The 25521-nt window shown below is 40.8% G+C and overlaps 1 protein-coding gene across 1 annotated transcript in view; it reads left to right on the forward strand.

Moving 5' to 3' along the window:
• The window catches only part of rtf2 (replication termination factor 2), a 107984-nt gene that overhangs the window by 24881 nt on the left and 57582 nt on the right, over positions 1–25521 (forward strand). Inside the window, exons 2-3 of the mRNA XM_060919363.1 lie at positions 20738–20832; positions 20935–21028. Coding sequence (XP_060775346.1) covers positions 20738–20832; positions 20935–21028 — 189 coding nt within the window. The remainder of the gene's footprint in view (positions 1–20737; positions 20833–20934; positions 21029–25521) is intronic.

A 25521-nucleotide genomic window follows, 5' to 3' on the forward strand; every position in this document is an offset into this window, starting at 1 on the left:
GGCGAGCTTGTAGGAGGTCAGCAACGGATTGGAAAACTGCTCGAAAGAGTCATTTAAAGATTGTGGAATCGACCTAGAAACTTGGGAGTCAAAGGCACATGATCAGATTCTATGGCTTAGGAGTATCCATGATGGCATCAAACACTCTGAAGCAGAACGCTCTAATCGCATTACTCAGAGCAGGCTCCGCAGAAAGGATTTCTGTGCAAGACCCTGTGCAAGCAAGGTTGGACTTGTCGCATACCACCACCTTCATCACCCGGGCTATGTGAACCACCAACCAGCTTCATCGCAAACGATGTGATTTCCATGTAATGTACAACCCCGATTCCAAAAAAGTTGGGACAAAGTACAAATTGTAAATAAAAACGGAATGCAATGATGTGGAAGTTTCAAAATTCCATATTTTATTCAGTATAGAACATAGATGACATATCAAATGTTTAAACTGAGAAAATGTATCATTTAAAGAGAAAAATTAGGTGATTTTAAATTTCATGACAACAACACATCTCAAAGTTTGGACAAGGCCATGTTGACCACTGAGACATCCCCTTTTCTCTTTACAACAGTCTGTAAACATCTGGGGACTGAGGAGACAAGTTGCTCAAGTTTAGGGATAGGAATGTTAACCCATTCTTGTCTAATGTAGGATTCTAGTTGCTCAACTGTCTGAGGTCTTTTTTGTCGTATCTTCCGTTTTATGATGCGCCAAATGTTTTCTATGGGTGAAAGATCTGGACTGCAGCCTGGCCAGTTCAGTACCCGGACCCTTCTTCTACGCAGCCATGATGCTGTAATTGATGCAGTATGTGGTTTGGCATTGCCATGTTGGAAAATGCAAGGTCTTCCCTGAAAGAGACGTCGTCTGGATGGGAGCATATGTTGCTCTAGAACCTGGATATACCTTTCAGCATTGATGCTGTCTTTCCGGATGTGTAAGCTGCCCATGCCACACGCACTAATGCAACCCCATACCATCAGAGATGCAGGCTTCTGAACTGAGCGCTGATAACAACTCGGGTCGTCCTTCTCCTCTTTAGTCCGAATGACACGGCGTCCCTGATTTCCATAAAGAACTTCAAATTTTGATTCGTCTGACCACAGAACAGTTTTCCACTTTGCCACAGTCCATTTTAAATGAGCCTTGGCCCAGAGAAGACGTCTGCGCTTCTGGATCATGTTTAGATACGGTTTCTTCTTTGAACTATTGAGTTTTAGCTGGCAACGGCGGATGGCACGGTGAATTGTGTTCACAGATAATGTTCTCTGGAAATATTCCTGAGCCCATTTTGTGATTTCCAATACAGAAGCATGCCTGTATGTGATGCAGTGCCGTCTAAGGGCCCGAAGATCACGGGCACCCAGTATGGTTTTCCGGCCTTGACCCTTACGCACAGAGATTCTTCCAGATTCTCTGAATCTTTTGATGATATTATGCACTGTAGATGATGATATGTTCAAACTCTTTGCAATTTTACACTGTTGAACTCCTTTCTGATATTGCTCCACTATTTGTCGGCGCAGAATTAGGGGGATTGGTGATCCTCTTACCATCTTTACTTCTGAGAGCCGCTGCCACTCCAAGATGCTCTTTTTATACCCAGTCATGTTAATGACCTATTGCCAATTGATCTAATGAGTTGCAATTTGGTCCTCCAGCTGTTCCTTTTTTGTACCTTTAACTTTTCCAGCCTCTTATTGCCCCTGTCCCAACTTTTTTGGAATCAGGGTTGTAATATCATTTATCTGTAACTTTCACAATAACCTGAATTCTTTCAGTTTCAGACCTGAGTTTTTATGTTGCGTTTATCACATTTGCTATAAATGTCACCAGTTTCTTCTTCTCTATCCATACCTTTTTCTTATCTTGCTGCTCTTTTGCTGTCACCTGATCTTTAATACTTCCTCCCTCCTTGTTCTGTTTTTTTATCCTTTCTTTTTTCTGTCCTTGCAACTTAACTGCGTCAGCATAAGAGGCTTTTCCTTTCACCCTTATCCATTGGACCTCTATCCCCCCCGCCCAACACTTCACATCCCCAGTAAGCTACGCTGTGAATACCCTTACAGTTACAACACTTTGGCCTCGCTCCCTCCACAGTTCCCAGATTCATGTTCCCCACCACACCGAGCTCATCTTTTCTTTCCTTTGCACACTTTGGCCACATGTCCAAACTCCTGACAATTGTAGCACCTCATAGGTTTTGGGATGGATTCTTCTACATTTATACCTTAGAAACACGAGCTATACTTCATTTGGAAGTACGCTTTCCATCAAGACGATTTCAGTCTCCTTTTTCTCTACTCCCCTCATCATTCTTTCTGCCCTCTTCACTGTACTGTTCCTCACCCACAGGTTTTCCATGAGTTCCTTCATATTAAAGGGGAACTGAAGGCAGCATTTTTTTAAATTATCAAAATTCTATTTATCTCATTTTATAAAAGGTAGGAATGCATTTCTGACAGCTATTTTGTCACTGCTATAGCAAGTTATGTGTTTGAAATATGCTATGTAATGGTCATTCTATAATTAGGGGTACATTTCATGTAAAGCAAAATCTCAAAATATCAGTATTCTTTTTCAATAAATAAGCTATGTTTCCATGGTGTATATACCCTCAAGTCCCTAAACAAATTAATTGCCAAGCTTAATCTTAAATTACTTTTCAAATATTTTAATGAAAATGGACATTTGATTGGTTTATTTTGTCAACCGTGTTACGGACAAATGTTATGTCATCTTAAACATGTATAAAAATACTACACATTTGAAAACACATTTGTTTGAAATTGCTTAAGTCCATTAACAAGATGTTTTTAATTAATCTGTCCAACTTTTATGGAAAATATGAATTTTGAGCTTCATAAATAGGATTTTATGGTTCACTGTGATGCAGAATGACACTTTTTTCAACATAAATCCTTGTTACATCGAATTTAGAGTTGTTCTCCCTCCTTATACAAGACTTCCCTGTCCAGAGATAATCCCCAATCTTTTATTTTACAGTTCATCAAACACATAAGAGATTTATAGCACAAACAACACTTGCAATGCAGTTGACAGGCAATGTAACACAATTGACGGGAGTAACACAGTTGACAGGGCAGAAGAACAAGAGGACACTTTTTAGGATAAAAAGAGCTTTTTATTGTTTTAAATTTAACTAATAAGCTGATGGATTCAGGTGAACTGTTAAAACAACATTTAGACACAATTTCAGAGAAACGTAGCTTATTTAACAAATTGAACATATTAAATCATTGTTTGTTTGTTTGTCTGTCAATATGAAGATTAAGTGACAAAAACATACTCCTCCTCAACTGTGTCATAGCTGATGGGTAACACAGTTGACATTTCGGCCATTTTTAGAGTGTTGTGCTAACTGCAGACCTCAGAGCTTTCACTACAAGACCTTAATCAATTCATATTTTTATTATCTTTAGCTGTATACTTTGTAAATACAATTTCTAAATCAGGTTTATATGAATATGTTGACAACACAGTTGACAGACAATTCACCCTCTCTAGGACTATACAACAGTATTAATGAAAATATTGAAGAGGTGAACTCAAAACTTACCACACGGTCTTCAAATTTCCCACCAAAGAGGATATGACATCACATGATGTTGGTCACATGACTTAGGACCAAACCATTTGCCGATTTATGGGGGGGGGGGTTCAGTGGGTAACACAGTTGACATAAGTTTCTCGGACGCACACAAAATTCTTCATTTAATTTTATAATATAAAGCATTTTAGGCTTTTAAACACATTTGTCATATTATAATAATTACCATGAATAAATATTTGTAAAAATTTTAAACAAAAACCTTTTTTTAAAATGTAAATATGAAGACCAAACCTGACATTTGGAAAATCGGACAGCATAAAAACACCAAATTCCAGTATTATATATATGCATTTTTGCAGAGTAAAATGATGTAATTTGTTGACTTTTTGTATTATATAAAAGAGAAATGTGTGCTAATGTACAAAAGATCATTGGCTGAAGTTAATAGTTAGTGAAATTGACAAATACAGCACATGGACTTGAGATGTACCCCTAATTATAGAATGACTCTAATATATCAGTCCATAGGTCAAAGCAGTGGCCGTCAACGAGATTCATTGAGACTTCGTAGGACGGAAGTAAAGCGTACAGTGGAAATCAAAGTGACCAACATCTGCCAACATTGTCAAAAGATGCGCGCATCCTCCTTTGAATGCTGATGTAATCAAGCCGGAAGTTTTCCCTGTGTCCGAAATCGCTCCCTACTCACTATATAGGGCACTGTATAGTGTGGACGCCATTTTGTAGTGCTGTCCGAAACCTTAGTGAGGATTATGTGGGAAATGCGCTCAGTATAATATACATGTATTTATCACAAAAACACATGCATGTATTTATTATTTTGAAAGCCCACCAGCTGCCTGATCTGGCACGTTTTAATTGTGCGACAGTAATGACGTAAATACCAGCGTGAAGGACTCGTCCTTATCCTGCAGTCTTTCCAACTCTTCTCTACTCCACGTTGGCTTGAAGTCGTATGGAATAATCTCCATCACTGATGAAGCTGGCAAATCTCGAAATTAATCTAAATTGGAATGATACGGCGATCTGGCCGCTGTGCAAACAGTTTTCAAAATGGTGGTGCTGACACTTCACATTTGAAGTCTTGTAAAGATCATGCAGATAAGCGACGCCTGCCATGGACTATACAAACTACATTCAACATGGCTAAAAACCGAAAAGGCCGATAAGTGTAATTTAATATGCCAATACGAGTCATGTGTAGGTGCAATAGGCTTATCGAATCAGTCTCATAAATTCATAATCATTAATTCAAGTGTCTAATAGTTTATAGCTAAACGATTTAAAATCAATGGAATAACTTAGTGATGCTGCTATAGTTTTAGTGAGTATTGTAGCTCTAATGCAGGGGTGGGCAATTATTTTTTCCATAGGGCCACATGCGAAACAGAAAATTTTGTGGAGGGCCGGACCAAAAGGCTGAACTAAATTCTGCATAATATTGTTTCTTTATATAAAGCAATAAATAACATTGTTTTTACAAGCTGATAAGACTGGTAAGAGTATGGAAAAAACGAGGTTGCCTTACAAAAAATGTCATTTATTCAATCAAATTTCCCAAAACAATGGTTAACAAAATGTGAACGTTTGTACCTTTTTTTTTTTCAGTCACATTCACCCCAAAACGCAAAGACATCAAAATATTGTCTTTCTACTCCAAATATCAAACAAGATACATCATATTATAATAATGATGCCCACATTTGTAGTCTAATCACCTCATTTGGTGTTTTTCAGTTTTTTATTTGTTCAATGAGAGAAATCTAGTCTCTGTTGGTCTTTAACGAGTGCATCAGAGTCAGGTTGAATGTCTGAGGTGGAGATGCGAAGCACAGCTGACAGATGATCATCAGTCCATTCGGTGTAGGAATCAGATCTACAGATCGGCTCGGGCGCCTGCTGGTGACGTCACACTATGTGATTGGCTGGACCGTTTGAAGGATGACGTACAAGTTTGTGGTTGGTCTGGACAAATTATGGAAGTAGTTATCGCGGGATTAGGTTTCGTGGGATTTCATGTCATGTTCATGTCGCGCGCATTGCGTTTTTGTTGAACACAACTTCAAAATAAAAGCAATGCACATTCAGTCCATGCATGAGGTAAAATTAGAAAATACGTTTATTTTGTAATTTCTAATTAACCTTACGTGGGCCGGTCAGAATGAACCAAAGGGCCGGATGCAGCCCGCGGGCCGGAAAATGCCCAGGTCTGGTCTAATGTAATACGTTTACTCTAGCTCTATAACATTCGTATAACAACCAAATGGGTGAAGGCAATTAGAATACTTGTTGGCACTCAGTGAATGTTGTAGCAATAGACAGGACACAGTTTACTCCAAAGGTACCATTTATTGAAATAGGGGTCGTTTTACAATCAGGGTACAAAGTTTGTGTCACAGGGGTCCAAAATTCAAATTGATTCAAACTGGTTCTTGTACCAGTTTTTAAGTGAAGGACAAGTTAAAGAACAGATTTCAGGTAATTTTTTGACGTGTGTATGGTAGTTTTGTGTAATCTGCTATAAGATAAAGAAGATTAAGTGTAGCTTTAAGCAGGGCTGGGAGAAACAAATGAAGTGATTCTCGGAGAGGACTTTTTTTTTTTTGACAATTCAGAATCCACTACTTCCATAGTGCTTTTAAATATAAGGCTGTAAGCTTTGTGTTAGTTGTCTCTAATATTTATGTCCCAATATCTTGACCACATTTTAGGATGAAAATAATCATTTTAGATCTGTTATTTTATATTGAAAAATTAGCTGTCTCGGAGAGGACTTTTTTTTGACACAATTACATACTAATTTGATCAAAATAGTCTGAAAACTTACTGGCATTCAACATTAAAACTTAACTATGTTTCCAATGACATGGAACCAAATATTTTGTTTTATGGTATAAAGAGTGATTTTAAGTGCATCCCTTTTGGAGCTACCTGTGGTCAAAAAAGTACTTTTTCTAAATGACACGAGTAATTTTGCTAAATATGACATATTGCCATACATTCACCAAAAATAACGTTATCACCAATTTTTTTTTTTTTTTTGCATGGTAAATAGAGTGATCACAGGGCTACAATAAACAACCAAGTTTATTTAGTCAAGCCTTTTGATATTGAAGATAATAAGTGTTAAATGTGATTTTTAGCTTGTGTACCCTGATTGTCAAACAACCCATAGCTGATATGAATTAGCAAACTAGTACTGATCAGATATAGCAACAATAGCAGCCAAGGAATAATTCAATAAAAAATGGTGATGCAGTGTATACAAGCAGTCGTCAGTAGTAAGTAGAATAATAACCAGCAGTAAACAGGAGGAGAAATCAGCAGTGAATATGATGATAACCAAGGCACTAATGGTGACCAGAAGTAATGGACTATATGCAAGTGTTACAGTGTAGGGGTGAGTGAATGTTAAAATGTGAGAGGGAAATCACGTGTGCGCATCTGCGCACTAATGAGGAGGAGCCAGGGAGAGAGAGAGCGTGCGCAGGTGCACGACAAGGAGGAGGGGAGTAAGGGAGCGAGGCGCCATGCATGGCGTGTGGGCGAGAGATGGGCGTGGTATGTTAATGTAGTGCACGAGCCTTTGTGCTAGGCCTTAAACCCAAACCTCTACTCAACCCTTAGCTACTCCTGAAGTCCCAGTGTTGAGGGGTGTGGTGCGACAGAGGGAGTTAAAAAAGAGAGCGCGAGAGAGGGGGCATGCACGATTTACTTTAATACGGATAGTAAACAAAGCAAATCAAGCATGCGGTCTAAGACCAACTTTGATGTGAATCAAAATGTGTACATTTAAACCATGAATGAATTCAACCCAAAATTTAATAAATTCAATAAGTGTCATAAATAATTATGATTTATAAATTCTACTGGACTGTCAAAGACTTATCATGGATAAATACTAACTGAAGCATACAGGTTGCTTTTTCTTCAAAATTATGGTACAACAGAAATGTTGTAATGAAAACAAGTTTCAGTTTTCACCCATATTGGAGCTCTAATATTTCAGTATCTAAAGGTCGCATATAGGTTATCCTTCAGATCTAGTTTACCATGAACCAAATGAAGCATTTTTGTTAAGTTTAAGCTGTGTGTCATAAATTCAGGGTAGAGGTCCGCGCGGGACAGAATTTTCAGTCCCGCACCCGCCCGCTCCCGCATTGTGCAGTCCCGCTCCCGCAAAGAATTATGATTTTCAGTCCTGCTCCCGCCCGCGCCTGCCATATTTTGTCCCGCTCCCGCCTGCAAATCCCGCATGATGCAGACGTTCGAGTGATTTTCTCACGAAAGTTCTTGTCATTGGCTTGGGGAATTAAACATGCTGAGCTTAGCTGAGCTCTCCACTGACCGATCCTTCACCTAGCGCACGTAGCGAGGGTGTGCGTTGCCAGGCGGCATGCGCAGCTGAGGCTTTACAGAGATACCCATTGTGAGCTTCACTAGAGGAGCTCTGCTCTTCTGCCATGATCGGAGATCTCAAACACGGAAGAGCGAAAAGGAATCGGAAACGTACGCGAGATTAGACCACTGTGGCAGTGGGGGCGTGGCCAAGCAACAGTCTGTGAATGGAGGGCGGGGTCGGGGAAGGTAAGTGGCTAGGTCATTACACCTGATGTCAATTTGTGTGTGTGTTTGTTGCAGGGATGGAATATAAAGGGAGGGGGAGAGGAGAGAAGAGGGATTCGCTCCCCGACCACAACACGTGTGTGTGTGTGTGTGTGTGAGAGAGAGAGAGAGAGAGAGAGAGAGAGAGTGAGTGAACGACTGAAAGAAAGAAAGCTGAAAAGCTCAGTAAAGTGAGTGGGTGTGAACACGATCTCTCGCCTGCCGTGCTTCTGTGCTCCACCCACATCGGGGATTACTACAGTGGTGCTGAAACCTGGGACGCTTCAGCACCACTGTAGTAATCCCCGATGTGGGTGGAGCACAGAAGCACGGCAGGCGAGAGTTCGTGTTCACACCCACTCACTTTATTGAGCTTTTCAGCTTTCTTTCTTTCAGTCGTTCACTCTCTCTCTCTCTCTCTCTCTCTCTCTCTCTCACACACACACACACACACACACACACACACACACACACACGCTTGTTGTGGTCGGGGAATGAATCCCTCTTCTCTTCTCTCCTCTCCCCCTCCCTTTATACTCCATCCCTGCAACAAACATGCACACAAATTGACATCAGGTGTAATGACCTAGCCACTTACCTTCCGCAACCTCCATTCACAGACTGCTGCTTGGCCACGCCCCCGCTGCCACAACTACATCCGCAAATTTAGGCATCTTAAAATGTTTTTATTAATGCCAAATAAAATATCCAGCACAAATTATATATGATAGACATAAATTAATAATTTATAAATTTTATTTTAAACACGTTTTTAGTTAGCGGGACTGCAGCTTATCACCTCTCCCGCCCGCTCCCGCATTGTGCACTCCCGCCCGCGCCCACAATGAGCTTTCAGAATTTGTCCCGTGCCGCACTGCTTTGCGTCGGGTCCCGCGGGACTCCCGTGGGAGTGCAGGGCTCTAATTCAGGGCATTTTGTTAGCATTTGAAAATGCTTTCATAGGCCATGAATGCTGTGCGTGTATGCGAACACCACATTTTCAAAAAATCATTTTGCAAAAATAAGGCAGAACACAATCACAAATTTTGGATATGTTAAAAACAGACATCTAATCTTTCTAAAACAGTCAATTTTATGTTGGTGGATGCTGTCATTTTTTTTTTTTTGCTGTACCATTCCAAAAACGTCACCAAATTTATTTTTTCCATTTTTAAACTTTAATACTGTATCTTCCATGTGCAATATCAAGCCTCTGTCTTTGAAATTGCACTTTCCACAGTCCTTCAAATATGCTGCCACTGAGCGTAGTGTAGAATTTCCAAGCAAATTCAAGCCCCCAGAATTCTATGATAAACCAAAAGCACACATGTAGAAGTCCATATTCTACAAGTACTGGTGCCAGATTTTGACCCTTGAAAATGTGAAGGACCCGGCTTAAATACTTTTCTAGATACAGCAATCTCAAAGTGGCTCCCCAAAAAACTCTGCTCAAAACGGGTCCGAGGTTAGTTGCAAAAATATTTTTTATGACGAAACTATAAGGAGTTGGGAGCTAAAATTTGGGACTTTTCCTATTGGGAAGTGTGTGAACCTCCTGGAATTTTTCCAGCCAAATCTGAGATGGTCGAGTGGGAGCATTCGGAGATTCGACATGGAATGACCCAAAAAGAGAAAGAACTTCGATTCTGCCGCGGGTTTTAAAGCACCGTCGTGACGTCCCCGTAAATGGTATCTGGTATCATCGGTGTCCGATACCATTACAGTGAGTGTGAAGAATGGGTGGAGATGGAACATGGCATTGAGTACAGGGATTGTTGTGTTCAATGCTGTAACAGTGGAAGGGGAGATGATGGGCCATAAAGTGAAGCAGGGAATTGTGGGTACTATGGCTACGGCATGGGAGCCCCCCTACACATAATATAAAGGTTAACAAAACCGAAAATGTAATTGAATAACGCGTTAATTAAGAAATAAAGCAAGTTTAAAAATGACTTCAGGTCCCCTCTAACACTGAGAAGAACCCCATCGATCACCCCTTTGCAACCATTGGACCTCTTTTCCCCGACTCTTACAACGCTGCACGCTTTGACCTTCCCAACACTTGTCATTTTCTTTGCCTTCTCTACATGTAAGGCATCCTATTAGCAAGTTTCCATCTCCTAAAATTCTTGCATAATTCACTTCTCCAACTTACCCTCGAATGATATGTGTGATTCCACGCTAATGGGGACATGAACTTTATTTTTAAAAATTCACCTAAAACCATTTCTTTTTTTTTTACCATCAGGTCACAAAACATGTAATCTTTAATGAATGATATGTTAAAAGATAACTTTAATTTTCTGAGATGTAATAAAAACATATTTATATGCCAAAGTCAGAACGTAACAGAAGTGTTGTGGACATATATATTCTCAATTTTAACAATGTAGAATTACTTTTTGAAACATAGGAAGGTGATGTTTTAGCAAATATAATTAATAAACATGTGTAGTAGAATAAACATACACATTCTTTCAATAAGATTAACATGGTATATAGCTAGATTGTAATTAATTTGTAACAGACGCGAGATGGACAATCGTAACAGAAGTAATGTAACAGACATCATTTTGGAACTCATAGGCTTGACTTTGGCAGATAAATATGTTTTTATTACATCTCAGAAAATTAAAGTTATCTTTTAACATATCATTCATTAAAGATTACATGTTTTGTGACCTGATGGTAAAAAAAGAAATGGTTTTAGGTGAATAAGTTCATGTCCCCATTTCAGTACCCATAAGCGTGGAATCACACACATATATATATAAAATGGTTTTCCCCAAAGCGTGTTAGCTTGTCGGGCCCGATACGCTTGCTCTGCCTGCCGATACGCTTAGTCGCTTTAGTTAAAATCCAACACGCTTAGATTTATACAGATGCGTTAAATTTCCTGCCCAGAAGTAACTAGATACATAAGAGAAAAAATAACAGATCCATTTACATACTGATTGATGTTTGTGTTAATCAAGCCGTCTTTTTTCCAATGCTTGTGTCGATTCTGCCAAAGTAATATGTCCGCATGGTATGATGTAAACAAACTGTAATCTGTTGGCTATGTCAAGATCACATGTTCAAACCGTCCAATAAAAATATCGAAAGAAAACGTCAGACATCCCGGAAGCTTCCGATTCATTATAAGCGATCTCGTTGGCTGCCGATGTCGTCCCGCACCAGACGGACAAAGCCGACTGATTTTAATCACAAAAGTTTGACCTCGTCTATTATCATTAATGAATGTGTTTATAAGTACATAATCTTTCTGCAAACTTAAATGTATGAATGTTTCTTTTCCTTTAAATATGTTTTAATCTAGTCCATTTAATAAAGTGCCAAAATTTAAACTTTATAATATGCAGTCGCCTTACTTTTCTTTTCAGTGTATCTTGGTTATACATATATTACGGTAATTGCATCAGGAACATTCTAAATCATTAGTTATAGTAATACAGCAACTTATTTTAAGGTGGCAGTTCTGAGGTTCAGATCCCTTTGTGATCAACAGGAGGTCATGATGATCGATTCTCTTCATTGGATTGCATACGACGGAGCAAACCACTGGTCATATTTTCATGCACATTTTTGTTCCAACACGACTTGATCATAAATAATTAAGGGATCCCTGTAGATTTTCAATCTATCATAGACCTCAGGAATCTAGAACAAAACAGTTTAACTTGTATGTTGAACTTTAAGGGGAAATTTCAAATGTGTTTACATTAATACTGTTTAGGTCAGAAATCATTGAAACACTGGTAAAATCTATCCTATAATCATGTATCTCAAACCTCTGTTGCCCCTTTTCCACCAAAGCAGTTCCAGGGCTGGTTCGGGGCCAGTGCTTAGTTTGGAACCGGGTTTTCTGTTTCCACTGACAAAGAACTGGCTCTAGGGCCAGAAAAAACGGTTCCAAGCTAGCACCAACTCTCTGCTGGGCCAGAGGAAAGAACCGCTTACGTCAGCGGGGGGGTGGAGTTGTTAAGACCAACAACAATAACAAGACCACGAAAGATCGCCATTTTTAAGCGACGAGAAGCAGCAGCTGTACAAACGCGAAGTAATTTATTATTATTGTTGTTGCCGCTGCTGCTTCTCCCGTGTTGTTTTTGCATTGATATTCGCGCAAAGGTTTATGCAAATGTAGTGCCGTAACTTCCGTATACAGCGCCGTAACTGACGTATACAGCGACGTAATGACGTATGCAGCGACGTAATGACGTGGCTCCGCTTAGCCCTGCGAGCTATGGAAAAGCAAACTGGTTCTCAGCTGGCTCGCAAGTTGAACGAGTTGTGAACCAGCACCAGCACCGGCCCCGAACCAGCCCTGGAACTGATTTGGTGGAAAAGGGGTGTCTGAGACCCTGAAAAGGCACCTGAGAGCATCTATTTTCAAAACGTTTTCCGGGGGGGCCATGCCCCCGCAGCCCCCTAGTTTCGCTTTGCACCGTTGGCGCTCGATTGTCTGTGTATCATCATGCCAGGATTTAGGGCTTTAATGTTTTTCTGGGGAAAACACTGTGTGTGTGTGTGTGTGTATGTATGTATATATATATATATATATATATATATATATATATATATATATATATATATATTTTTTTTTTTTTTTTTCTTCCCCCGAACTTCAGTGGGGTGGTTTTCTTTACTCCTCCCTCCCCCTCAAAACTTATCACTACATGAAGCCATCCTGCCTTAGGGCCTCTCTCTTCCCCCTCGCTTTCTGAATCTCCTGTGCTAGAAGTCTCTTTTTTTTTTTTAAATCCCCCGCCCAAACTTTGTTTGGCAGGTTCCGTCCGTCTGTCTGGTCACATTTTCGTTTCTGGACCATACCTTTAAAACTACTGAAGATATCTTTATGAAACTTTGTAAACATATTAAGCAACATGTGCAGTGGTGCCTTTTGCTATTTTTGATTTTTGGAAAAAAGTATTTTTCAAATTTTTGCATAAAAAAATAGATTTTGACTTGGTTTCTAAGAGCACTGTTCGTTTCCGGAGCGCATATCCCAAACTATTCATGATGCGGATTTGAAACTTGGTACACATGTTAACAAGGTGATGTAGATGTGCCTTTTCATACTAAGACATTTGCGAAATTTAAAATTTTAATGTTTCCATGGAAACGATTTCAGATGTGGTCTCTCGGTTAGTCTTGGGGGTAGGTTTTGTTTCCGGAGCAGAACTTGAAAACTATGATTGGTATGGTGTTGAAAGTTGGTATATGTGTTGATTAAGTAATGTATATGTGACTTTGGATAGTAAGAAATGTGAGAAGTTTAAATTTTTAGCTCACCTGGACCAAAGGTCTGGTGGGTTTATGCCATGGGCTGCTGAGGTCAGTGTAAAGAGGTAGGGTTGGTTTCCTGCAGCAGAACTTGAAAAATGTGGCACATAATATCTTGAAACTTGGTATACAGGGCGGGGGATATAGATGACTGTCTTCTTGTGGTGTGTGTTTTTTTTTTTTTTTTTTTGAATAGGGCTATATAGGAATCGTCTGTCTGTCCGTCCATGTGTCTTGTAAGTGCAACTCCTCCTAAACAGTTTAATGGCTTTTCATGAAACTTTACACAGTTGCAGTATACCACCTGAAGGAAAATAATCCCGATCTAATGTTTCAAAGGGGAGATAATTCAACTTATTCCCTTACATATGGCAATATATGATGACAGGTTTGTAAGCGGGGGTACTCTATAGTGAGTTAACTCACAGTTGTAGGTCCCCCCCCCCCTTTCTTTCTTCGTCTTCTTGCCTTCCTGGCTGTACTCCCTTCCCCTACCTTTTCCCATTTATTCTTCTCTCTTTCATTATCCTCACTAAACCCCATCATAATCATCCATCTCCCTCCCTGCCATCCTGTGGGGTGTAGGGTTTTATTTATTTATTTTTGTTTAATCATGTTCTTCATACACCAGTCGGCCATAACATTAAAACCACTGATGAGTGAAGTGATTAACATTTGATTGTCTTGTCTTGTTACAATGGCACCTGTTCAGGGGTGGGATATATTAGGTAGCAAGTGAACAGTCTACAACAGTCGATGTGTTAAGGCCTCTGCATGCTCTTGCGACAAGGCTTTCGCAGATAGCTTTTCGCAGACAGTTGTAATTTATCGTTGAGCGGGGAGTAATAGGCGTGCGCGATGTTATTCACCGCCACAACGCAAGGGGGCGCAAAGTCGCGAAATTGCTAGGAGTAGTTGGTGGGTGTGGTTAGTGGAGTGTTTATCCTCTGGTTACTTATAATGACTAGAACTGGAGTCGTATAGATGTACGTACTTCCTCACTTCCTCGATCAACCGCTCTTCGTGCTGCTCCATCTTCGCTCGTGTTTTTAAAAATGGCGGTCGTGAAAACAAACCAAAGCGGAAGTGCGTGTACAGCGGATGTAGAGTGGACCAATCAGAGCCCTCTTGTCTGCGACGCTGTCTGCGAGGCTTCTGCGGTGGTCACAATTTTTGGGAGGTGCGCGCAGAGCGTCTGCGAAGGTGGGGGGGCTACGCAGACACCATCTGCAACGCCATCTGCGAGGACTGCGTTGTCAGCATAAATTGGCCTTTAGAAGCAGGAAAAATGGGCAAGCGTAAGGATCTGAGCGACTCCGACAAGCGCCAAATTGTGATGGCTAGATGACTGGGTCTGAGTGTCTCCAAAATGGCACATCCTGTGGGTTGTTCCCGGTATACAGTGGTTAGTACCAACCAAAAGTGGTCCAAGGAAGGACACTCGGTGAACCGGCAACAGGGTCATGTGCACCCAAGGCTCATGTGGGGAGTGAAGGCCTGTTTTGATCCGATCTCACACGAGCTACTGTAGAACAAATTGCTGAAAAAGTTCATGCTGGCTAAAACAGAAAGGTGTTAGAACACACTGTGCATCGCAGCTTGCTGTGTATGGAGCTGCAGATAGGTCAGCGTGCCCATGCTGATCCTTGTCTACTGCCGAAAGCACCTACAATGAGCACATGAGCATCAGAACTGGATCATGGAGCAATGGAAGAAGGTGGACTAAACCAAAGAACCATGTTTTCTTTTACATCATGTGGATGGCTGGGTGTGTGTGAGCCACTTACCTGAGGAAGAGGTGGTACCAGGATGCACTACAGGAAGAGGGCAAGCCAGGAGAGGCAGTATGATACTCTGGCCAACTTGTCAATCAAGGGTGGGTGGGTGGGTGTAATAGTTTGCCCCATGTCATTGTTGTTATGCCATCGAGAACACCTCATGCTCTACTTCATTGTTTAGCCCGAATAGGTTCATTGTTGGGCTGTTGACTGATATTAGCTTTCAGGTCTTTATGTAATATCATCATGAGCTGTCGCTGGATTTCAGACAGCATTGTAGGGCCCTGAAATCTAGCTAAAGTGGAGCGCCATTATAATACGGATCACTATCAGGGCTCGACATTAGCACTTGCCTGATGGCCCGGCGGTGTTTTTTACGTCTTTCGGGCCAGTTCGGGCCACTAAATTTGGCCAGACAGTGGCCCAGGCGGGCCAGTACATTTTCGATACAAATTAACAAATTTTATTACTCATATTTTACCCAGAATTGTGAAGAAATTGTCCATAAAATGCACCTTTTCGATACGAGATCCGTCATCTTTGTTTTCGTCATGCTCCGCTCCGCGGCAGGAGCGTGTCGTCTTCGTGCATCTTCGGAGATGTTCGGCGCTGTTCGGAAGCGTCATTTTGGCGGGAAAATAGCATCTTGGAGACGAAGACGGTTGCGGCAAGGAGACCATCAGAACGGTGAAATTCAAATAGAAATATGTTCAAACTCCACGCTCCCCAACCTGGCCAAAGGCCAGGTAAACAGTTTAAATACGATCATGCATAAATTAAATTACGGGTGTTAACGAACGGCTTCATTTTGAACTCGGCAGCCCATCAGAGAGTGCGACATCACGCTCGGTTTACAACTCGCCAAATCGTAAAACAGCATTTCAGCACATGCGCTTTAGCTTCAGATGGTGTAAAATCGTTCAGACTTTGTATATTAATATCAAAATTTCAGGGTACACTGCCAAGAAATACGGCTACACGTGTATCAACTTTTAGTGATTAACGAATGAAGTATAAATGTTGGTTGCTATGACTGAAATAGAAGAACAGATAAAATAATGTGATAAATCAGATCTGATCCCATATATTACTCAATTATCCAAAGATGATGAAATCTATCAAAATAGCCAAACTAGGTCTACATTAGTTCATTACAACAAAAATAATAACTATTCTGACCCTCTCTGGTGCAACCAGACCATGCTAAACCCAGTAGACCCCCAGTTGCTTGGGTATCTGCTGTTGCCATGGCAATGGTTTATGCAAATGAGCTGAATTTGCAAAATTTTACTACTAGTTCCCCCAAGAGCATATCCTGAAAATTTGGTGTTTATATCTTGTCTTATTAAAAAAATACATTTCACCCCTTTTTGGCTCACCTGAGCATACCTGTTAATTAGCTGATTAACAGGTAATTAGGGTTATGAATCACCCCCGAGCAGGTAAGGCTTTGCAAAAATCTCACTAGATTATTCCCCAAAGTTCACCCTTTCAGGAAATGTATGGTTTGTCAATGATTCTCATGATATTTTATTAATTAAGAAATAAAGCTTCTTCATGGGCAATAAAAATGCCTATTTAAATCCCGCATGATAAGGGTTAGTATGCCACCCTCACCTTTCATCCAGACTTGGGACTGGCCTGTGTGTGTCTTGTGGCTATTGTATAAAGGTGTATGTAAAAAGTTAATTGTACTTCTATTAGAATATCTACAGTGGTGAGAATTCAATATTTACAATGTTGAGAATATATGAGCCAAAGTTGAAACCATGACAAAAAAGGGAAATATGTCTCCATCACACAGGGTGGGTTACAGGCAAAGCTTATTCTATAAACAAGTTAGTTGCATGGTGAGGCAAAACTTATACAAACAATCGTTAATGTAAAACAGTAATCAACAGCATGTGTTAAACGAACAGAGAACAAGAACAAAGGACATTTTTAAATGTAACTAAGAAATTGATAGAACAAGAAATGCAAACAATAAAATATCTCATCTCATCTCATTATCTCTAGCCGCTTTATCCTGTTCTACAGGGTCGCAGGCAAGCTGGAGCCTATCCCAGCTGACTACGGGCGAAAGGTGGGGTACACCCTGGACAAGTCGCCAGGTCATCACAGGGCTGACACATAGACACAGACAACCATTCACACTCTCATTCACACCTACGGTCAATTTAGAGTCACCAGTTAACCTAACCTGCATGTCTTTGGACTGTGGGGGAAACCGGAGCACCCGGAGGAAACCCACGCGGACACGGAGAGAACATGCAAACTCCACACAGAAAGGCCCTCGCCGGCCACGGGGCTCGAACCCGGACCTTCTTGCTGTGAGGTGACAGCGCTAACCACTACACCACCGTGCTGCCCCCCAATAAAATATCAATGTGAACAAACAATAAAGATATAATAATGTTAACAAAATATGAATAATCCTATTTTCATTAATTTCACCTTAAAATGCACCAGAATGCATGAATATGAATTGAAAAATCAAAATTTTCCAGGGGAGGGCCCCCGGACCCCCCTCTTTGTGCAAGCACCTGTGGTGCTTGCAGCGGCTGCCTGTGGCAGCCGTGATTCGGGTACCGCACGCATTCGGGCCACCACATTTTCCATGTGGGCCAGCAACTTTTCAATTCCACTGGCCCAATGGGCCACCAGTGGTAAATGGTTAATGTCTAGGCCTGACTATTATACAAAAACCGTTGTAACACGGTCAGCTCATGGCTCCCAAAATTTAATTTTATCTTTATACGCAGCTGCGTTCGAGAACTCCGCAGTCTCGGACTCGGAAGAAGAGTTACTTGAAAATGCATTAAGATGGTTTGAATGCAACGATACTTCTGCGGCGAACGTCACACATCTACGAAGCATGCTTCATTTCGTCCAACTACAGGCCCACACGAGATTTCAACAAATGGAAGTTACGGACGTTTTCAGTAAAACCAAGGACTAAAATGCGCTGCATTGTGCACTCTGCCTGAACTGTGCTTGTTGTGCGATAATCATTGTTCTATTCTTTGAACACTTCTTCTCGTTTACCTGTTATTACATGCAGTTAATTATTCCACGATTGTCCATATTCTTCTCACTGCTACTGTAATTTTATAACGACTTGTAATTAACTTGGCAGTACTACTACGCTGTATGGAATGATGCCTACAGTTGTTCAGAGTAGGGATGGCGAAAACTAAAAAAAAAAAATCTTGACCGACCACCGAGCCTCATTAGCCGGTTAAAGTCGGTTAACCTATGAGTTTAAACAGGGATGCAAACGGCGCGCCTTTTTCACGGCTCATGCAGATCTGATTTTTTTAGGGGGGGCGTTGGAGTGTCTGAATAATTTCATCAGAGTAAATTCTGTATTAAAATTACTACATAAGCAAATGCCGTTACAGTCCATGAAAAAGCCGTGAAAAAGTCGGCATCTGCGCCTTTAGTTTGTGTGGAGAGATTATGATCTGCAATAACATGCATTGTTGGCTACAGACCGAAACATACTTTCAGAATGCACTGGCCAAGGCAGGACTAAACTCCATGTGCCTTCTAATAATAATAATAAAAAAAAAACAGAATAGTAATTTGTAAGCTAAAAAGCCTGTGTCTACACTTTTCTTTCGCCGAGTGGCAGCCAATGTTGCCAGATATTGCTGACGTTTTCCAGCCCAAAATATGTTCAAAACCCGCCAAAATCCACTTAAAACCGCCCAAATGGGAGGGAGACCGCCCAATCTGGCAACACTGGTGGCAGCTGTGTTCAACTGGGGCGGGACATGACTGAATGGGTGCTTCTGATTTGTCAGCTGTCTTTAACTGGGGCGGGACATGACTGAATGGCTGTTTCTGATTTGTCACCTGTCTTTAACTGGGGCGGGACATGACTGAATGGGTGTTTCTGATTTGTCAGCTGTCGTCCTTACACCGCATGGCATGCCCCAGGCGTTTACAAACACACAATTCCAGGTTCTCCGCTCCAAAATCGGCAGCTTCAAAACGATTGATTGATTTTTTTTTTTTTTTTTTTTCACCGACAACCAAAAAAAATTAACCGGTTAACGTTGATTCGGTCAACCACCGGTCAAACGGTCATCGGTTAACATCCCTAGTTCAGAGCAGGACAAAACTTGTATTTTTAATAGCTTGCAGTGTAAACGTAGAATACCGCTATGGAAAAAAACAAGTTTTGTAAAGAATATTTTATATATGCATATACATGTAAATAAAATGTATTTAAAGAACATACATAAGCATCCATTGCTGTAATCAGTCTTTCAGGTTCACGCTGCTCAGCGCGCAAGTGAGATATCGAAGTGCACGGGCGCGGATGAGACAGGCAACAAAATATTTTATTACATAGACCGCCAATAATTAAAAAAAGGAATTATCAGCATGGTAAAAACAATCCTAGTTCTTGCAGTTTCTTCACTGGATATCTTCGGAGGACTGGTTTATAGCTCAAAGGATGTTTTCTACTTGATTGATTGATTGATTGATTGATTGATCTTTATTGTCTCTATGCAGAGAAATTTGTCTTGGGCTTACAGGGCATTGGCATCACACATAGCACATATAACACAACAACATATAACATCATCACAGATAACAAATACCCCCCCCCCCCCCCCCCCCACACACACACACACACACTGTCCACTCCCTACACACACCATAAAAAACCTCAGTCCAACAGTTATTGCACAATTCTCCTCCAAATGTTTAGTCAAATACCTTCACATAGGCAACAAGCAGCACTCATAAATACACAGCATATTGCACACTTTCCCTGCATCACACAATACTTGAGCCATGCCAGATTTTCCAGACCGCTATAACACGGTCGGATTCTTTGGATCCCAACTACCATGTTATAACGGCGATCCGCTGTATTTAATCTTGAAGTTCATAAAGATTCTCATCTTTAGAAGAAAAGAAGAAACCTATATCTGTCACATGCACACTTGAGCATAGTGAAATTCGTCTTCTGCATTTAACCCATCTGAAGCAGTGAACACACAAGTGAGCAATGAGCGCGCGAGCACAGAGAGCAGTGGGCAGCTATGCTACAGCACCCTGGGAGCACTTGGGGGTTAGGTGCCTTGCTCAAGGGCACTTCAGCCCAAGGCCACCCCATGTTAGCCTAACCTGCATGTCTTTTTGAACTGTGGGGGAAACGAGAGCACCCGGAGGAAACCCACGCAGACACGGGAAGAACATGCAAACTCCACACAGAAAGGCCCCCGTCGGCTGCTGGGCTCGAACCCAGAGCCTCCTTGCTGTGAGGCGGCAGTGCTAACCACTACACCACCGTGCCGCCCTTTAACTGGCTAGCTAACTTTGGGAGCTGGTTGGGTTTGAGAGCAAGAATATCAACTCTTACATATTGCAGACAGTAATTTATCTGAGGATGTGCCACATCAGTGAGTCGAAATGAAAATATTTTGCTCAAAACTGGATTCTTTTTTTCTCCAGGTGGACAAAAATGCAGAGCTTGCTGCCAAGTGGAAATACTGCGGCCTGAGCCAAGAGAAGCTGCGCCGTCCTATTGTGGCCTGTGAGCTGGGGAGGTAAAAGAATGCAGCTGATTTACAAAAGAGACCTCCAAATAGATGTCATTTCTATTTGTTGAACAGTGATCTGGTTTGAACTTAACCAAATTCCTTTAACAGGCTGTACAACAAAGATGCCATCATTGAGTATCTGTTGGATAAATCAGGAGAAAGACCAAACACTGACGTTGTTGCACACATACGTGGCATCAAGGTGAGCCTAAGGATGAAAACTGATTATGAATTGAAGTATGAAATGCTTATTTTATTGTTTGCACAATCGCTTTTATTTTATACAGGGTTTAGGGCAGGGGTGGGCAATTACTTTTTCCATGGGGCCACATGAGAAACAGAAAATTTTGTGGAGGGCCGGACCAAAAGGCTGAACTAAATTCTGCATATTAATTGTATTTCTTTATATAAAGCAGTAAATAACATTGTTTTTACAAGCTGCTAAGACTGGTAAGAGTATGGAAAAAACGAGGTTGCCTTACAAAAAATGTCATTTATTCAATCAAATTTCCCAAAACAATGGTTAACAAAATGTGAACGTTTGTACCTTTTTTTTTTTTTCCCCCCCTTCAGTCACATTCACCCCAAAATACAATAAAGACATCACAATATTGTCTTTCTACTCCACATATCAAGCAAGACACATCATATTATAATAATGATGCCGTGTCGATTCGGTGTAGGTATCGGATCTACAGATCGGCTCGGGCTCCTGCTGGTGACATCACACTATGTGATTGGCTGGACCGTTTGAATGATGACGTACAAGTTTGTGGTTGGTCTGGACAAATTATGGAAGTAGTTATCGCGGGATTAGGTTTCGTGGGATTTCATGTCATGTTCATGTCACGCGCATTGCGTTTTTGTTGAACACAACTTCAAAATAAAAGCAATGCACATTCAGTCCATGCATGAGGTAAAATTAGAAAATACGTTTATTTTGTAATTTCTAATTAACCTTACGTGGGCCGGTCAGAATGAACCAAAGGGCCGGATGCAGCCCGCGGGCCGTAAAATGCCCAGGTCTGGTTTAGGGCAAGCAGGTTATGTGTCCAGGCTGTTACTTTTTCATTTACAGTTGCTAGGTGGAAAAGTATGCTGTTGATATAACTGTCAATTTTGTTCTATTTCACCCATCCAACAACCAGAGAAAAGAAAGCTGTACTCCTTATTGGCTTCCAAAGGTGCTTTCTTTGGAGTGTTTGTATGAATGTAACAAGCTCCAGTTGGTTTATATAGTTCTTAATGGGGCAAAGCATGTCCATACAGTACTGCTTTCTCCCCCGAATCCTGCCACATGTAGCACTGCGTATAGCAAGCAAGGGCGGAGTCTGACTGTTGGTAGGAACTACACTGCAACCTCGCTATAATGAACTCCTTGGGCGACTTCCAAATACATGGTGTTTCAAAAAATTTGATGATATTGGAGATGTAAATATGCCAGAAACTACATCGTTGAGGCAGATGAAACTGAACAGGCTTAATGTCGAGCAATATAAGATTTATTCCTCAAAATTTGAATGAGAAATTCAAAGGTATGTGGATTTCATGAACGATTTCACAAATTGTCAATATTCGCAAACCCGCTCGACCGTCTCTTCCGATGCTGGTGGTCGTCCAGATCCCTTCACCCTGCACACACGGCCTTCCTCTTTGAACTTTTTGTGCCGTGTCCAAATCTGCACTGCAGTTGGTGCATTTTTAGAGAATTCTCTCATAATTACAGGGCTCGACATTAACTTTTAAACCCACTTGCCCTGGGGGGCAAGTGGGGGTTAATTTCTATTTGCCCCCGATTTTGCAAGTACTTCCTTTTTTTTTTTTTTTTAATATATATATAAAGGAAAACTGTAGAATAGTTGTGAATTGCAACATAAAATGAAGATCACACACTGAGTTGAAGTTTGGTTATTGATTAAGTTTCTTATTAAGTTTGGTTATCCGTTACTTTTACTTGTAACGGACAATAACAATTTTATCCAAAATAGTTTTTCCTGTCTTAGTTGATTTATTTCCATGTTCTATGCATGCAGCTGTTGTAAAGTTCAGTTAGAACTAGGGATGGCGAAAACTAAAAAAAATCTTGACCGACCACCGAGCCTCATTAGCCGGTTAAAATCGGTTAACCTACGAGTTTAAACAGGGATGCAAACGGCGCACCTTTTTCATGGCTCGTGCAGATCCGATTTTTTTTTTAGGGGGGGCGTTGGAGTGTCTGAATAATTTCATCAGAGTAAATTCTGTATTAAAATTACTCCATAAGCAAATGCCGTTACAGTTCATGAAAAAAGCCGTGAAAAAGTCGGCATCTGCGCCTTTAGTTTGTGTGGAGAGATTATGATCTGCAATAACATGCATTGTTGGCTACAGACCGAAACATACTTTCAGAATGCACTGGCCAAGGCAGGACTAAACTCCATGTGCCTTCTAATAATAATTAAAAAAAAAAAACAGAATAGTAATTTGTAAGCTAAAAAGCCTGTGTCTACACTTTTTTTTTTTTCTTTCACAGAGTGGCAGTGGGAGGGCGGGACATGACTGAATGGGTGTTTCTGATTTGTCAGCTGTCTTTAACTGGGGCGGGACATGACTGAATGGATGTTTCTGATTTGTCAGCTGTCGTCCTTACACCGCATGGCATGCCCCAAGCGTTTACAACACAGAATTCCAGGTTCTCCGCTCCAAAATTGGCAGCTTCAAAACGATTTTTTTTTTTAACCGACAACCAAAAAAAAATTAACCGGTTGACGTTGATTCGGTCAACCACCGGTCAAACGGTCATCGGTTAACATCCCTAGTTAGAACTCTCAGACTGAAGGTTCATTATTCGAGGATGTAGAAATCATAAAATAGAAATCTATAACACAGTTTGTATGAAGAAAACAATAGGTTGCCAAGTAGCCCAAGAGCATTAGCTCAAAATTGAGTCCAACCCGGAACAGATTAGTAACAAGCTGAATTTTTCAGAATATGTTCAGAATACCCTTCGGAATAACATACTAAAAGTCCCCGGGAATCCACCTTGTGCTCTCTGAGAAATTCAAGATGGCGTCCAAAATGGCCGCCGACTGGAGATTTTTCAATATCTCAGGGATAAAACATAATATAAATGCAATTAAAATGTTAAATTACATGTTCTCTCATACAAGCAATGCAAATTCACCATTGTCACACTATTAAAATTAACCAAGATTACAAGGTCATTAATGTGGAAATTACATGGAATTTGATGGTTGACATGATTGACAGATTAGCTTAGTAGGCTACCTACATACATGAACATAATGTAAGACAACAATTAGACATCAATTTCCTTAATATTTAGTGCATCTTTAAGCTTTGATAAAATATTAAAGAGAAATTAAATTTGAGAACTCTATCTTCTAAAACTACAATGGCAAGCTGTTTCAGTACACTTCTTCAACATTCCGGCGACTTTCATGACAAAAAGGTCTGCCTCAATAAAAGCTCTTGCTTATAAACAATGAATAGACTTAAACACTTCTCAGTGCCTCAGTTGTAATGCTTGGACCTTTGTTGTACCATCAATGAAGTAGGGAATTTATTCAAGCTTGTTTAAGGGTGGAAAAAAATTCATCTTTGAGTTTCTAGCGCCAGTCTTTACTACTAGCACTGCCAGTGTGTTCGGACAAAAAATGACTAAACTCAGCATGACCTTTTAAAAATGACTGAACTCAGCATGACCTTTTAACATGCCATTTTTCATTTTACACCACCAATTTACTTTAATATTAATGAAAATAAGTGCTCCAACCCCTAGTAATTGTGTTTGTTTTGTGAACAGAATAGGATGATACGGAGTGAACGAGTAACCAATGGATCCACACTATACACAAATACTGTTATAATAATGTGTACATTGTTATTATATAATGTTAATACACAATGTAATTAATACACATGTTGGAATTTACTCTCCTACCCTACAAAACATATATTCTGACCTTTTAATTGCATTAATATTTTGTTTTGGGCCTGAGATATGGGCAGATCTCCATTTGGTGGCCATTTTGGACGCCATCTTGAATTTCTCAGAGAGCACAAGGGGGATTTCCGGGGACTTTTAGTATCTCATCTCATTATCTCTAGCCGCTTTATCCTTCTACAGGGTCGCAGGCAAGCTGGAGCCTATCCCAGCTGACTATGGGCGAAAGGCGGGGTACACCCTGGACAAGTCGCCAGGTCATCACAGGGCTGACACATAGACACAGACAACCATTCGCATTCACACCTACGGTCAATTTAGAGTCACCAGTTAACCTAACCTGCATGTCTTTGGACTGTGGGGGAAACCGGAGCACCCGGAGGAAACCCACGCGGACACGGGGAGAACATGCAAACTCCACACAGAAAGGCCCTCGCCGGCCATGGGGCTCGAACCCAGGACCTTCTTCCTGTGAGGCGACAGCGCTAACCACTACACCACCGTGCCGCCCCCACTTTTAGTATGTTATTCCTAAAGATATTCTGAACATATTCTGAAATTTTCAGCTTGTTACTAATTTGTTCCGGGTATAACCCTATTACTCCTGGGCTAAAGACTTTTGAGCAGTACTGTGTTTGAGAATATTTATATATCGTTTTTTTGTGATACCATCCACCTCTAGGTTTAAAAAAAACAACCCCATGCTGCCTCATGACAGACAGAATAATGTTTTGAGTTTAAAATTATTT

Source organism: Neoarius graeffei, chromosome 4 (genome assembly GCF_027579695.1).
Source record: "Neoarius graeffei isolate fNeoGra1 chromosome 4, fNeoGra1.pri, whole genome shotgun sequence".
NCBI classification, from domain to species: domain Eukaryota; kingdom Metazoa; phylum Chordata; class Actinopteri; order Siluriformes; family Ariidae; genus Neoarius; species Neoarius graeffei.